The sequence below is a fragment of the Scyliorhinus torazame genome, chromosome 18 (genome assembly GCF_047496885.1).
Source record: "Scyliorhinus torazame isolate Kashiwa2021f chromosome 18, sScyTor2.1, whole genome shotgun sequence".
NCBI classification, from domain to species: domain Eukaryota; kingdom Metazoa; phylum Chordata; class Chondrichthyes; order Carcharhiniformes; family Scyliorhinidae; genus Scyliorhinus; species Scyliorhinus torazame.
The window spans coordinates 55,653,653-55,668,951 of record NC_092724.1 but is presented as its reverse complement, the minus strand read 5'-3'; the positions used below and the strand labels follow the sequence as shown (position 1 = coordinate 55,668,951).

Below are 15,299 nucleotides of genomic sequence, written 5' to 3'. Positions count from 1 at the left end.
GTTTGGGGGAAGCTTAGTTGATGAATCAAGTCCTGGCGCAATACGACAAGTTGTAAGATTTGTAATATTTGTAGACTATGTTAAGTTGTTCGATTCCTTGTATTATTCGACTGTGTATAGTTGAAGGAATCTATATCATCTCTGCTATTCGGTTATCAGTAGCACTTTGCGAATACTGGAACTCAGCAGAAATTTGCAGTATAAACTCCTCAGGTGCCAAAAAGAATTGTTTTATTTGTAGTCGCTTGATTACAATTTGAAAGTCATTTAAAAGGCAATTCGTAGACAATTCGAAGCTTTCAGAGAATTCCAGACATTATCTTTCTTTGCTTAGGCAGACAGCTCGAAAGTAACTTTTAAAAGGTCAAAGTCTGGCAATGAAACATGAAGAGAGAGAGAAAGCTAATCTTCAGCTAAACTCAAACTCAAAGTCAAAAGTGGACGAACATCACTGACACAGACTGTTAGACTGACATAACCCCCAAAGACAACTCCAAAATGGAGACTATAAAGGACAAAACTGACTAAACTAACAGAAAGACAACACAAAGACATCTCCTCAACACACACCCAAAAACAATACACCACAGACAACACACTAAGACAATACACTTTCAAAGACAACAAAACCTAAAATGGCGGGGAGAAACTTTTCAGTTATACACTTTCATATCTGTCTTAAGTCGTCTAATTACACCCCAATATAATCCTAATTGGTTTGGATTAGACTCAAACACATTTGATTTGATGGCAAGCCGTCCATCTTCAATGTGCAACATCAGCTTTTCTGACCTAGCTGTTATCTGCATTGTGAACAATGGTGCCTTCATGTTGCTGTGTATTCAATCCCTTGGCCTTGACAATTAGCACAAGCAGTGTCAAATTATCTTGCAACTGTGCTGTTTTAATGTCACACTGACTCTGAAAATATGCATTTGCCAGAACAACGGACCTCAGTAAAAGTGAATTATGCTGTATAAATGGGTATTTAAAACTGGGGCTCAACATTTATGCTTAAACAGCTATCTTTTACCTATACTAGTTGTATTCGAAATACCTGGCTTCTACAGTATGTCCCACAATGGGAGGAGTCGAAGGAGAGGCGGGAGTAGCCGGGGTCAGCAGGAGTCAGCTGACTTGCGGGAGTGCAATGGGTGGAGTAAAGCAGCTAGGAGGGATCCTGGGTGGGGTGGGGAGGGTGGGTGGGGGGGAACCGGGCTGCTGCTGCTTGGATGGCCGGTAGGGGGGATGGGGCCAGCTCAAGGGGGAGCTGGAGCGAGTAGAGGGGGTTGGGACGGGGGTCTACCACCGTGGGGAACGGGCCGGTCGTGGGGTGCGGGCTCGTGGCTGGCCAAGGAGGGGTTATGGCTCGTCGGTGGGGGAGGGGTGTGGGTAGCCCCCCGATCCGGCTGATAACCTGGAATGTAAGGGGACTGAGCGGGCCAGTCAAGCGGGCCCGGGTGTTCGAGCACCTGAAGGGGCTGAAGGCGGATGTGGTCATGCTCCAGGAGACACACCTGAAGGTGGCAGACCAGGTTAGATTGAGGATGGGGTGGGTAGGTCAGGTGTTTCACTCAGGGTTGGATGCCACAAATCGGGTGGTGGCGATCTTGGTGGGAAAGAGGGTGTCGTTCGAGGCGTCGAGCATTGTGACAGACAATGGCGGCAGGTACGTAATGGTAAGTGGTAAGCTGCAAGGGGAGAGGGTGGTGCTGGTCAATGTGTATGCCCCGAACTGGGACGATGTGAGTTTTATGCGGCGCATGTTGGGTCGGATCCCGGACTTGGAAATGGGGGGCCTGATAATGGGGGGGGGACTTTAACACGGTGTTGGATCCGGCACTGGATCGCTCCAGGTCTGGGACGGGTAGGAAGCCGGCGGCGGCTAAGGTGCTGAGGGGGTTTATGGACCAGGTGGGAGGGGTGGACCCTTGGAGATTTGCAAGGCCGGGGGCAAGGGAATTTTCATACTTCTCGCATGTTCATAAGGCTTACTCCCGGATTGACTTCTTTATTATGAGTAGGGCGCTGATAGCGAGAGTAGAGGATACCGAGTACTCGGCGATAGCCATTTCGGATCACGCCCTGCATTGGGTAGACCTAGAGCTGGGGGAGGAGAGGGACCAGCGCCCGCTGTGCCGCTTGGAGGTGGGGCTGTTGGCGGACGAGGAGGTGAGTGAGCGGGTCCGAGGAAGCATAGAGAGATACCTGGAGGCCAACGATAACGGGGAGTTCCGAGTGGGGATGGTATGGGAGGCGCTGAAGGCGGTGATTAGGGGAGAGCTGATCTCCATTAGGGCCCACAAGGAGAGGAGAGAGCAGAGAGAGAGGCTGGTGGGGGAGATGGTGAGGGTAGACACGAGGTATGCGGAGGTGCCGGAGGAGGGACTGTTGAGGAAGAGGCGTAGCCTCCAGGCCGAATTCGACCTGTTGATCACCAGGAAGGTGGAGGAAAGGCCCAGGGGGCGATTTATGGGGAAAAGGCAAGTCGGATGCTGGCGCATCAGCTTTGGAAGCGGGACGCAGCTAGGGAGATCGGGGAGAGTTAAGGATAGGGGAGGGAGTGTGGTACGGACTGGTGTTGATATCAATGGGGTCTTCAGGGACTTTTATGAGGAATTGTATCGGTCCGAGCCCCCAAGGGAGGAGGGAGGGATGGGCTGCTTTCTGGACCAAGTGAGGTTTCCGAAGGTGGAGATGGGACTGGTAGTGGGATTGGGGGCCCCGATTAGGCTGTAGGAGCTGGCCAAAGGGATAGGGAGCATGCAGGTGGGGAAGGCACCAGGGCCGGACGGTTTCTCGGTCGAATTCTACAATTAATATGTAGACCTGTTGGGCCCGTTGCTAGTTAGGACCTTCAATGAGGCAAGGGAGAGGGGGACTTTGCCCCCGACGATGTCCCGGGCACTGGTCTCCTTAATCCTGAAGCGGGACAAGGATCCCCTGCAGTGTGGGTCTTACAGGCCGATTTTGTTGTTAAATGTAGATGCCAAAGTGCTGGTGAAGGTCTTAGCCACGAGGATTGAGGATTGTGTGCCGCAGGTGATCCACGAAGACCAGACAGGATTCGTGAAGGGGAGGCAGTTGAACGCGAATGTGCGGAGGCTCCTGAACGTTATTATGATGCCGGCGAGGGGGAGGAAGGCGGAGATAGTGGTGGCGATGGACGCCAAAAAGGCCTTCGATAGGGTAGAGTGGGGGGTACTTGTGGGAGGTGTTGAAGAGGTTCGGGTTTGGGGAGGCGTTTGTCAGGTGGGTTAGGTTGTTGTACGAGGTCCCGATGGCGAGTGTGGCCACGAACAAAAGGAGGTCTGAGTAATTTTGGTTGCATCGAAGGACGAGGCAGAGGTGTCCCCTGTCCCCCCTGCTCTTCGCACTGGCGATTGAACCCCTGGCTATGGCACTGACGGAGTCAAGGAACTGGAGGGGGCTGGTGTGGAGCGGGGAGGAGCATAGGGTGTCGCTCTATGCGGTCGACTTGCTGCTATATGTGGTGGACCCGGTGGGGGGAATGCCGGAGGTAATGAGGATCCTCAGGGAGTTCGGGGATTTCTCAGGGTACAAGCTCAACATGGGGAAGAGCGAGTTGTTCGTGGTTCACCCAGGGGACCAGGAGAGGGGGATTGGCGAGCTCCCACTAAAAAGGGCGGAGAGAAGCTTCAGGTACTTGGGGGTCCAGGTGGCCAGGAGCTGGGGGGCCCTGCATAGACTTAATTTCACGAGGCTGGTGGAGCAAATGGAGGAGGCGTTCAAGAGGTGGAACGCGTTGCCGCTGTCCCTGGCAGGTAGGGTGCAGTCGGTTAGTTTGTTCCTGTTCCAGTGCCTCCCCATGTTTATCCCAAAGGCCGTCTTTAGGCGGGTCAACAGGAGCATAACGGGGTTTGTGTGGGCGCGAGGGACTCCAAGGGTGTTCCTGGAGTGGAGTAGGGATGGGGGGGGCTGACACTGCCCAACCTCTGCGGGTACTACTGGGCCGCCAATGCGGCGATGGTGCGCAAGTGGGTGATGGAGGGGGAGGGGGCTAGAAACGGCGTCTTGTGAGGGTACGAGTGTGGAGGCGCTGGCAACGGCGCAGCTGCCGCTCCCTCCAATGAGGTATACCATGAGCCCGGTAGTGGCGGCTACCCTCAAAATCTGGGGGCAGTGGAGGCAGCACAGGGGGGAAGTTGGGGCCTCTGTGTGGACGCCAATACGGGGGAACCACCGGTTTGTCCCAGGAAGAAATGATGGATGGTTTTCGGGGTGGTACAGGGCAGGGATAAGAAGGTTGGGGGACCTGGTTGTGGACGGGAATTTCGCGAGCCTGGGTGAACTGGAGAAGTATGGCCTACCACAGGGAACACCTTCAGATATTTACAGGTAAAGGCGGTTGCCAGGCAGCAAGTGGTGGAATTCCCGCGGCTGCTGCCATGCACAGTACAGGACAGGGTGCTCTCGGGGGGAGGGGGGGGGGGGGGTTGGAGTGGGGAAGATCTCGGAAACTTACCAGGTGATGCAGGAGGAGGGGGAGGCCTCTGTGGTGGAGTTGAAAGGTAAGTGGGAGGAGGAGTTGGGAGAGGAGATCGAAGAGGGGACGTGGGCAGATGTCCTAGGGAGGGTGAACTCTTCCTCTTCGTGCACGAGGCTGAGTCTCATACAGTTTAAGGTGCTGCACAGGGCACACATGACCGGGACAAGGATGAGCCGGTTCTTTGGGGGAGAGGACAGGTGTGTTAGGTGCTCAGGGAGTCCAGCAAATCACACCCATATGTTCTGGTCATGCCCAGCGCTGGAGGAATTTTGGATGGGCGTGGCGAGGACGGTGTCGGGGGTGGTAGGATCCAGGGTCAAGCCAGGCTGGGGGCTCGCAATATTTGGGGTTGCAGGGGAGCCAGGAGTGCAGGAGGCGAAAGAGGCCGGTATTCTGGCCTTTGCGTCCCTGGTAGCCTGGCGAAGGATTCTTCTTCAGTGGAGGGACGCGAGGCCCCCAAGCGTGGAATCCTGGATCAACGATATGGCGGGGTTTATTCAATTGGAGAGGGTGAAATTCGCCTTTAGGGGATCCGTACAAGGGTTCTTTAGGCTGTGGCAACTGTTCTTGGACTTCCTGGCAGAACGGTAGACAATGGTCAACAGCAGCAGCAACCCGGGGGGGGGGGGTTCTATTTTATTTTTGTTTATTTACCTTGGGGGATCTAAGGGGGTGTATATATTTGCTATGTTTGCTTTGTGTTAACTCGGGGTGTTAATTTATTATTTATGTATCGGGGGGAGGGGGCACGGGGTTGTTTTACTTTGTTTTGTATTTAATTCTATTGAGTTACCTTTTCATTCTGTTGTTGATATTTTATGAAAACCCTAATAAAAATGTTTTTAAAAATAAATACAATGCGAGTTACATGGAAGAGCCATACTTTTCTCAGCACTGGTGAGCGCTGGCTAACATGCGGCTAAACGCTCACTGGGGGACTTCTTTGTGCTTTTTGGATACATGTTTTGTTGAAATAGTAATTTTAGTAGCAGACTTAACAAAATGGGAATGGGCAGCTTGCAGGTGATGGGCTCGGGGGGGAGAGTATTTGATTCAAGGAGCAGACTTCTTGAGACTGTTAGCCTATGTCCTCTGGATTGCTGACCACTTGCGTGGTCTGATGGGCTGGGGAGAGCGATATGAGTGTGCTGAACTGGTGTTTAAATATGGCTTCAGGATCTTTGAACCCACCACTGGCAGCGGGCGTATGAATCCTCTGTCAGCCCTCCAGGCGATTGAACGGGGAACTCACCTGCGCATGATTAATGAGGTTCAAAGTGCAGAATTTGTCACGGGATCCTGCCATTCTGGCCAGCAGTAAAAGCTGGAGCCATCCACCACCACACCTGAGGTCGCCAGTAGCGTGTTTCTCAGCAGCACAGAGTGCGCTGGTGACAGGATTATCTACTCCCGCCGCTTGTTGATCAGATTTCCCATTGAAGCCACCCCACACCGCCGGGAAAGCCACAGGCGGGGGTGCGCTGCCGGTGGGAAAAGATCCGGCCTTAGTCTCAAAAATGGAGAATTTTGCCCATTGTGTGCGGTTTTGGGCACCACATTACAGGAAGGGTGTAACCATGATGGAAATGGCATAATGTTGATTCACTAAGAAGTTTATGACAGATTTGAGACATTAGAGCTTTTTTCCACTAGAGTTGAGAAGGTTAACGATTGACCAGCTAAACGTCTGCAGGATTATGAAGAGTTATAGAGAAACGAATTATCATGGATTGTTCCATTATTTAGTGAGAATTCCAAGTTAAGATAAGCACACGAAGTGAAAGGGAAAGTTACAGTAAAGTTATTACACAAAAGATGGTTACAGTGTGGAACTTCTTGCTAAAATATGGTGGTCGAAGCAGAGTCCATCAACTGTTTTAGAAAGGAATCAGATAGTTGCTTTAAACCGTGGGCAGCACGGTAGCATTGTGGATAGCACAATTGCTTCACAGCTCCAGGGTCCCAGGTTCGATTCCGGCTTGAGTCTGCACATCCTCCCCGTGTGTGCATGGGTTTCCTCCGGGTGCTCCGGTTTCCTCCCACAGTCCAAAGATGTGCAGGTTAGGTGGATTGGCCATGATAAATTGCCCTTAGTGTCCAAAATTGCCCTTCATGTTGGGTGGGGTTACTGGGTTATGGGGATAGGGTGGCGGTGTGGACCTTGGGTAGGGTGCTCTTTCCAAGAGCCGGTGCAGACTCGATGGGCCGAATGGCCTCCTTCTGCACTGTAAATTCTATGAAAAAAAAAATGAGGCAAGTTAGGTTATTAAAGGAGCGAGCAAGGTTACAGAATGAGACTAAGGCTGGGATTTTCTCCGATATCGGCAAAGTCCAATGTTAGGTGGCAAAAACAGCATTGAGGTCGCGGACAGCAATGGCGGCCTTTTGCACCATATGGTGCAGAAGTTGGTGCAGAAAGGCGGCAGGCATTGATACCATGCTGTATCACTGGCAGGCGGTCCCTGATTCACCTGCCCTACCATCAACTCATCGCAAATTAATTTATTACAGAGATGTTCCCGACTTTGATCAGCAGGAAATGGTGCTCGCTACTAACGGGGGGCGGAGGCGATCACTTCCTGCTTTACATCGACATGAAACGCGACTAAGCCTTCTCGTGATATTTTTCGCTCTCACCGCCAAACCGGCCTGATGGGAGCAGAAAATCTTGTATGTGTCGTGTTATTCACCCTGGGGTAACACGGCCTGCAACACAATGCAGTGAAATGATCAAGCATACACCAAAAGTAGGCGTTGGTTCAATAAGATTTATTGAACTTCCGTAACGAAGCACACAGCTGCCTGTGGGTTGACTCTCTACTACTCTAAGTAAACTAACACTAACTATCTAGACCATGCTAGCTCTGATCCATGTGTAGAAGGTGTTGAATGATTTGTACACCCCGACTGTCACTACAGTTGTCACCAGTGGAAAGAGGCAGAGTGCTGATGCCTCGTGTGTTTTATAGTTGGAAGCCCCCCGCTTGTGTTCTGTCTGGTGATTGGTCGTGTTCTGTTCTGTATGTTGATTGGCTCACTTTGGTGTCTGTCACTGCCTGCTTTTACCTCATGATGTGCATGGGTGCATATTGACAGTATGACTCAGAGAAAAGCATCACCATAGATTTGATCTGAATCGTGTGATTGTGTTGTTGGATTGTTCGCCGTCTATCTTCTGTTGGTGGTTACTCAATTGGCACTGTTCTTCAATTATTCCCTTTGTAATCTGATATCCATTTATAAAGTGAATGAAATGTGTTACTGCAGTTCTCAAAGTGTTATCTCCATGTCTGATCTAGAAGATCTATTCTCCCTATAGTAAAGATTAATTGCAGAAGTCCTGTTTCCCTGCCACCTACCATGTTTAAAAGTACTGCATCTTCTCTGCAAGCAACTTGCATCCTGGGTGCGAACCATTTGCTGAAAAGAGGGAAATTGGTGACATGAGGACTTTATAAATTGAATCTATATGCTGAGTGTTCCTGGTATGACTATTGTTCTCCTTTGTTCTCCATGAAGAATTCAGTTCAAGGAAGGCAACATCTGGCACAATTTTCACTGCGTACATTACAATAACCTTGATATATTGATACAGGATGGGGGGGTACATAATGATAAATGTGAGTGAGTTCTTCAAAAAGAGCTGTGACTATGATACACACACATCACCTTGATGAAGAGGATTGCACTGCAGGAAAAGTACAGTATAAATAGACTTTAATGATAGGAAGGAAGAGGTTTTTTTTATTGTAAAGAATCACAATGGTGGTCATGAGGGCAGCAAGTGAATGGTGCATGTCTCAAAGGTGTGCTGTCAATAATATTGGCATGAAGAAAGGGTTGCATTTGCTATTAAGTTGTAGTTTCTGGAAAATATTCCCAGCAGTTCATAGAATTTCAGTTTATGACTGGACAGGCACAATGGGATTCAAGGCTGCATCATAAATGAATGTTTTCCAGTGATATCGCATACCTCTCCTTCATTAACCTGTTTGATCAAACAATGCTGCTCTACAACTTGAGTCATCCCATTGATTGTGCCACCAAAGAGAATTGTTTACCAGTTATGTAAACAATAGCTTATCTGAATCCATGTATTGAATATAAATGATCTCTGAATATGGAGAGGGGCAACATATGGGTCAGGAGTGACGGCTTCAGATGGACTGTAAGGCTGTTATCATAGGAGTAACAATGAAATACAGATGGAATTGTTAAAACAAGAGCCAGTGACCCATTTGTGATTGATTTACCTCTGACAATCTGGTTCTCAAGCACCAGGCAATTAATCCTTGTTGGTTTATTCTGTTTGAATTGTGTGGGCCTGAAGGTTTGGCAAGGTATAATATTAATTAGCATGGATTGTAATTAAGGACACATCAATGGGATCATGGATCTCAACTTTAGACGTGACCCCCGAAGCTCCAGGATTTTGTATCTTGAACATCCCTTAATTAAAGATTAATTGATGGGGAAAGGGGCTCTAAAAATGCAGCTTCCAGGATGACAACGTTGGGAGCAAAGCGAGAGGAGGGAAATTAGAGACAATTCTTAAGAATTGAATGTTTTGGGGAGAGAACTCATTAAAAGTTCCTGAAAAAGCTTTTATTAAAATTGAATTCTTCTGCAATTGTGAAATAAACTGTGTAATTTTCTACCAATTGAAAGGTTTAAAAAACTTAACAAGATTAAATATATTTTTAACATTTTTCTGTATATTGACTAGTCTCCCTGTTCTGTCTAATCTTGCCCCTCTCCTACCATGAACTTTAGCAAAACCAAGATCCTTGGCTCGTCTCAATGGGTCAGACGGTCATCGCAAAAAATCAAAACGGACTTTACTACAAGTGTAAAGTGATTGGAGCTGCTGCACAGACCTTTTATGAGATCAATTTTGAAGATGGATCATACAGTGACAATGTATACCCAGAAAATATTGTTGTAAGTAGACAGGCATCTATGCCTTTTCTACTGACTCATTTATTTGTTCAGAACATTTTACTGGTTGATGAAAAAGTCTTGGCTACATCTTCCTTTGATTAAGAAAGTATTTTCCGAGGAGAGGTCCTAGTCCCTTTGATCCTAATTAAGGTACTCAATAAGATAATACACTAAATTTAAAAAATAGCAAGATAAAAGAATGATTGCCAGATTTCTCAGCAAAGAATGAAATGGTTGGGTTCAGGTCATATATTGAAAATCAATGTAAACCCAAGCACTGTAATGGCAGGAAGCACATTGTTTGTGTATTAATACTGCCATCAGGCACACTAATGCTGAGGGTAAAGGGAGTAAAAGGATACAGATTTGTGCTTGTGATACACAATGAATCCGCACCATGGTTGTGATCAAGCACATTTAGTATGTTGATACCAAAATGCAATTAGAAAGAACACGCAAGTCAAAATCCTTCCTGTTCTGTGAGCTGCTTCTTGCGATACTATCAATTTGTTGCCCCAAATTTGCTGACCCCTTTTCCAGACCTGTCACTTACAACCAAGGTTATAAAGCTCCAAATGCTTGTTTGGGATGATAAAATCTATCATCATTTATTTCAGGGTATTTTCCCAGTATAAATGATCAGTAAAATAATTTCTCAGCCCAACCATTAAGATTTCAATTTCCTCATTTTCAGATAAATCTCCCCTTCACCTGTTCACATACAGCTCCTAGCACTTGTTACTGCAGAGCAGCATTGCCTTATTTCTGGAAGGAAATTGGCTGTATGATAGCATCATGACTATGCCTAGAAGCATAGAACCTTACAGGTCACCCAACCCATTATGACTGTCCAATTCGTCCCACTTTCGAGCTCTTTCCCCATAGCCTTGCACATGATTTCTTTTCAAGAATTTATCCCATTCCCTTTTGAAAGTTACAATTGAATCTGCTTCCACTTCCCTTTTGGACAGTACATTACAGATCCTAACAACTCACTGTACAAGGAACATTCTCTGAATCTTCCTCTGGTTCTTTTGCCAATTACCTTAAATCTGTGTCGTCTCCTGTAATGGGACCATTGTCAACTTCTCTAGTCTCCATATAACTGAAGGTACCCCCCTGATTTTGTTATGATTCACATGGAGACCAACAAACCAAAAGAACCAAACTAATCTAATAACCCCAATTAAAAAAACAATGGACAGTTTACTTGAATAAACAAGCCAAAATTTGCATCAACATAAATGAACAAACAAATTGTGGTGAATGTAAACTATAAATTTCACATTAAATAGCAAAGACAATAATGGCAGATCTTGCAGATTAACTCGCAGTTCACTCAGCATATAAGACACAGGTTTCAGACACAAAAGTCCTTTACAGTTCCGAACGTTCTCCAGAAGAGTTTTAGATCAGTTTCTTTGACAATTTAGCCTGATAATCAGCTGATAGAGACCAACTGGAGTTCTATGGGCATGGTCTTCACCAAAATGGCACATGTCACCAGAATCTCCTCCACTCTGGTCACGACGGTCTTGATGGCAAGGATCCATAAATGCTATCATCACAAACAAAAAAACTGAAGCAACTGTGTATTTGCCTATTCTCAGCTCCTGGTACCAGCTCCATCATCTTCAGCCTGCCTATACAGCGCCACTGGGATCTGAGCTCGAATGGTTCTGTGCCTGATTAACTGGTTTCAACTGGTGTCAGTTTCCCTAGAAACCTGAAGTTTCTGTTTCAGTTCTGGTTAGAGTGTGTGTCAAAAATACATCTTTGAAAACACGGATTTCATCTCACTATCTAAATTAGGTTTCTGGCAGGTTTCTTGCAGGACTCATGGGGCTAACATCTTCCCTCAAGGTGTAGGTTTCTCCAGAAATTGCAGAGCATGTATGTACCCCATAGACTAACTGTCAGAGGTACAGGTGAGAAGCAATTCACACTATGCAAGCACTGCCCCAATGACTATCTTGCCTTTTAGCAATCCCAATCAAAGTTGGTATACTGTAAATTGCATTGCATGTTCAGTGATTATAATCAGCTATTTATTACTGTTTTTTTTCAAGGGGAGGGGCTTTGTTACTTTCTCAAAGGTAGTCCAAGTTGTTTTTGATGGTTGTTTTGAGCTGAATCTCACCACAGTAATCTGTTTTTGTGCAGTATGCTCGACCATGATTATGCTGTCCCTGATATGTTTATTTGTTATCTGTACAGAGTAGGGACTGCTTGCGACATGGTTCGCCCACTGAGGGCGAGATCATCCAGGTGCGATGGATTGACACTCTGGTGTACAGTGCAAAGTTTATTGGTTCCCAGGTCAGATACAACTATCAGGTAAGATTTAGGTCACATTTTATCTCCCTGAAACAGCCACACAGACCTGCACTACATTGGTGCATTGTCCTTTTTTGTTCAAATAGCAAATATCATAAAACAAGAGAAAAAGATGACTTTATGAAACCTGAAACAAAGTTTTTAATTTAGGTAAGGATGTCTTTGAAGGGATGAGGCAGAAATTGACCACAATAGATAGGGCAGAGCTACCAACTGATAACTATGGATGTGCAGTGGGAAGTGTTTTAAAATAAAAAGATTTGTATGTACCCCTAAAAGGGCAAGAGCTGTACTTGTGTAATTGAACAACCTTGGTCAGCAAAGGACGTAAGATCTAGTCTAAAACTAAAAGAAAGCAAAGTTAGGGATCCTGTGGATTGGGAGAGCTATAAAGAACAGCAAAGCAATATACATGAAGCGGTAAGAGCCACAAAAATTGATTTGACAAAAGTTTGTGAGGAACATCAATGACAGCACTGAAGACCATTTTAATAAATATTGTTACGGGCATGTGAGGCGGAGTAAAAATGACTCGCCTATTATGCCACTCCCAAGTCTGAGTGTAATAGGATTTTTTTGTGAATTTAACGAGGATGAAGATATTTAATTGTTGTCTGTTCTTAACCATTTACTGGCTGATTGCAAATAAACCAGTCTGGCAGGGGTTCTTGAGTTTAAAACACAAAAAAGAATAGTTTTTATTGAGTTATAAAACCACCCAGAAAACATAGAAAAATATTTAAAAAGGTAAAACCCACACCTGACCTTCATAACACACACAAATATGCGTGGGGAGTTACTTTTCGGCCAATTTAAAAGTTCAATGCTAAACGGTAAAAAATAGAGGTCATTGTTTGATTTCTTCGCTGGTACCCGTGGCTGAAGCAGAATATCTTTCATGGTGGTCTTGAAGATTCATTGTGGTTGAAGCCGATGTGATCTACAATTTCTGGAGACACACTAACTTGTCTTTTCCAAAACTGGATGATTTTTACACCAGAGGTTCTTTTTACTGGAAATCCTCTTTCTCCATGTTGGGTTTCAAACGGTCATATAGGGTCTTGAACGTGGGAGTAAAGGGGAGAGTGAGAGTATTCATGCCCTATTTGTGGGGGTTTTCCAGATTACTGCTTAGCAGCTTGCATGTTGTAATAAGAGATTTCAAAGATGATTATTCTAGTCACGTGACGGCTCTCTACATCATGATTTCAGAAGTTATTTGCTTAGTTCATGTCTGGATAGATCATGGTTAATTCTTTATGGCTGAAGTGATTAGATGTTGTACGGTCCCATTCATTAACCGCTGAATGGTCCATACTCTCCTTGATGATGCCTTCCATATGGCTATTATCCCAATAGCATTTCTGTTCCCGCATAAGTGGTAGTTTTATAGAAATGCAAATTTGAAGCCCAGTATAGTTTCAGTATATTTTTCTTGAAGTAGGGCGGCGCAGTGGTTAGCACTGCTGCCTCACAGCGCTGAGGACCCGGGTTCGATCCTGGCCTTGGTTACTTGTGGAGTTTGCACATTCTCCCTCTGTCTGCGTGGGTCTCATCCCCACAACCCAAAGATGTGCAGGGTAAGTGGACTGCCCACGCTAAATTGTTCCTTAATTGGAAAAATATAATTGGGCACTCTAAATTTATATTACAAAAATATTTGTTTGAAGTAGTTCTTGACAACAGCAGGTGTAAAATTCTATGAGGATGTGTGGGCATGTCTTGATTATATTCCATATTGGAAACTTGCAGAAAACTGGTCAACTTTTAATGCCAGGTGACTTGTGGCAGTCATCTTAAGTCAATGTCTTTGCATGCTGTTTAAAAGTAATTTTTAAGCAGCTCAATATATGTTTTATAAGGTAATGAAATTAAAGATTAATATCACTCTGTCACATCATGGTGACAGCATGGGTGTGATTCAGCCACCGCTTTGCACCCGGCGTGGAGTTGGGCATAATGGGTGATTCCCGGAAGAGCCTCAAATAGAGTTTTGCGCTGGGCCAATCACAAGTCACCTGACTCGCTGTGCCTATCGCGATCTGGATCACGCCCTCACTGGCGTGATATTTAAATGATCTATCATGCCTGGCACAGGTTTCCACAAACGTGGACCAGGGGTGATAGCACCTCAAGGGGTTGCGCAGGCCATTCGAGCCCCCCGGATGGTTGCGGACAGGGCAGGGTAGGACCCTGGCACTCCCCCGGGAACTTTGGCACTGCTAGCCTGGCACCCTGGCATTGCCACCCAGACACACTGACCGTGCCACTCGTGCACAGCCAGCGTGCGAGTAGCACTGCCTGCCTGGCATTGCCAAGGTGCCCAGGTGCCAGGATAGCTCTGCCAGGCGTCGTGGCCTGGGGGGTCCATGCCCATGAATTGGGGAGGAGGGGGAATGTTTGAGGGGACAAAAATAGGTTGGGAGTGTGAAGGGGCTGGGGGTGTCCTAAAAGCTGAGGTGGAGTTCTGAAAGGTGAGGGGTGTAGAGCCCAGCTCCCCAGTGCAGGAAAACTGCCTGTATGGCCTCGAAGGGAAGAAACTCCCCGAGGCCCAAAAAAAGGCAAAGTGCCATTGAATAGCTGTATCCCTCGGCACTGTAGCCACTGAGTAACACCCCACTAAACACACTCGAAACTGGACATAGAAATATTTCGGGTGAAATGCGCCCTATATTACGAGGAGGAGGGAAACTGAGAGTAATGTGGGCCCTTTAATGACCAAAGCGGATGGAAGATTTACTAAATATATTGGCCTTGACAATAAAGAATGAGGCTAAAATATCAGAGGTAGAAGGAAGCTAAACGAAGGGAAGGGTTATCTAGATTTGATAGGTTTCAAAAAAGTTGATGATGGAGAAACTAAATGTGAATAAAGATGGACAAATCTCCTGGACCTGGCTGTTTCCATAAGACCATAAGACACAGGAGCGGAAGTAAGGCCATTCGGCCCATCGAGTCCACTCCACCATTCAATCATGGCTGATTTCAGGATACTAAAAGAAGTAGGTGAGGAAGGAAGTTGTTGATGCATTAGTCATAATCTTCCAAAACCTGGGATTCAGGAATTGTTACTTTGGATTGGAAAGCTGGCATTGTCACTCCACTGTTTCAGAAAATTTAGCGAGACAAACTAAGAAATGGTAGATCTGTTGGGTGAAAATATTTACAAGCAGACCTTAACGTGAGATGCAATTTATTGTTGCAGAGCTCTGGGAGAAAGGTCCTAGACCCCTCGGTCTTGACGGCACACTTTTTCTTTTTGAGCTGTGGCTTAAACTGGGTTAATATGCACTTTCAAAAGCAGAATTAGTTTGCATTCTCATTTACATACAGCCAATCAATTCTCTTAATATCGCAGTTCATTCCATCTATAGTTATCAATTCTTTACACAGTAGTTTACCTTTGTCCAATCAATATGTTGCGCGCATGATTACATAAGATCATGAGTTGAGTTGCCAGTCCTGGATGCCGGAACTAGAAGCCCCCCCTTCCTCTCGCAGCTGTTCTGAC

At 46.3% G+C, this 15,299-nt stretch overlaps 1 protein-coding gene across 3 annotated transcripts in view; it reads left to right on the top strand.

Annotated features, from left to right (window-relative positions):
* Window positions 1-15,299, top strand: part of kdm4b (lysine (K)-specific demethylase 4B) — a 1,116,292-nt gene that overhangs the window by 1,091,541 nt on the left and 9,452 nt on the right. For all 3 annotated transcript variants that reach the window (XM_072482756.1, XM_072482755.1, XM_072482757.1), the window contains 2 exons: window positions 9,284-9,451; window positions 11,669-11,788. In XM_072482756.1, coding sequence (XP_072338857.1) covers window positions 9,284-9,451; window positions 11,669-11,788 — 288 coding nt within the window. The remainder of the gene's footprint in view (window positions 1-9,283; window positions 9,452-11,668; window positions 11,789-15,299) is intronic.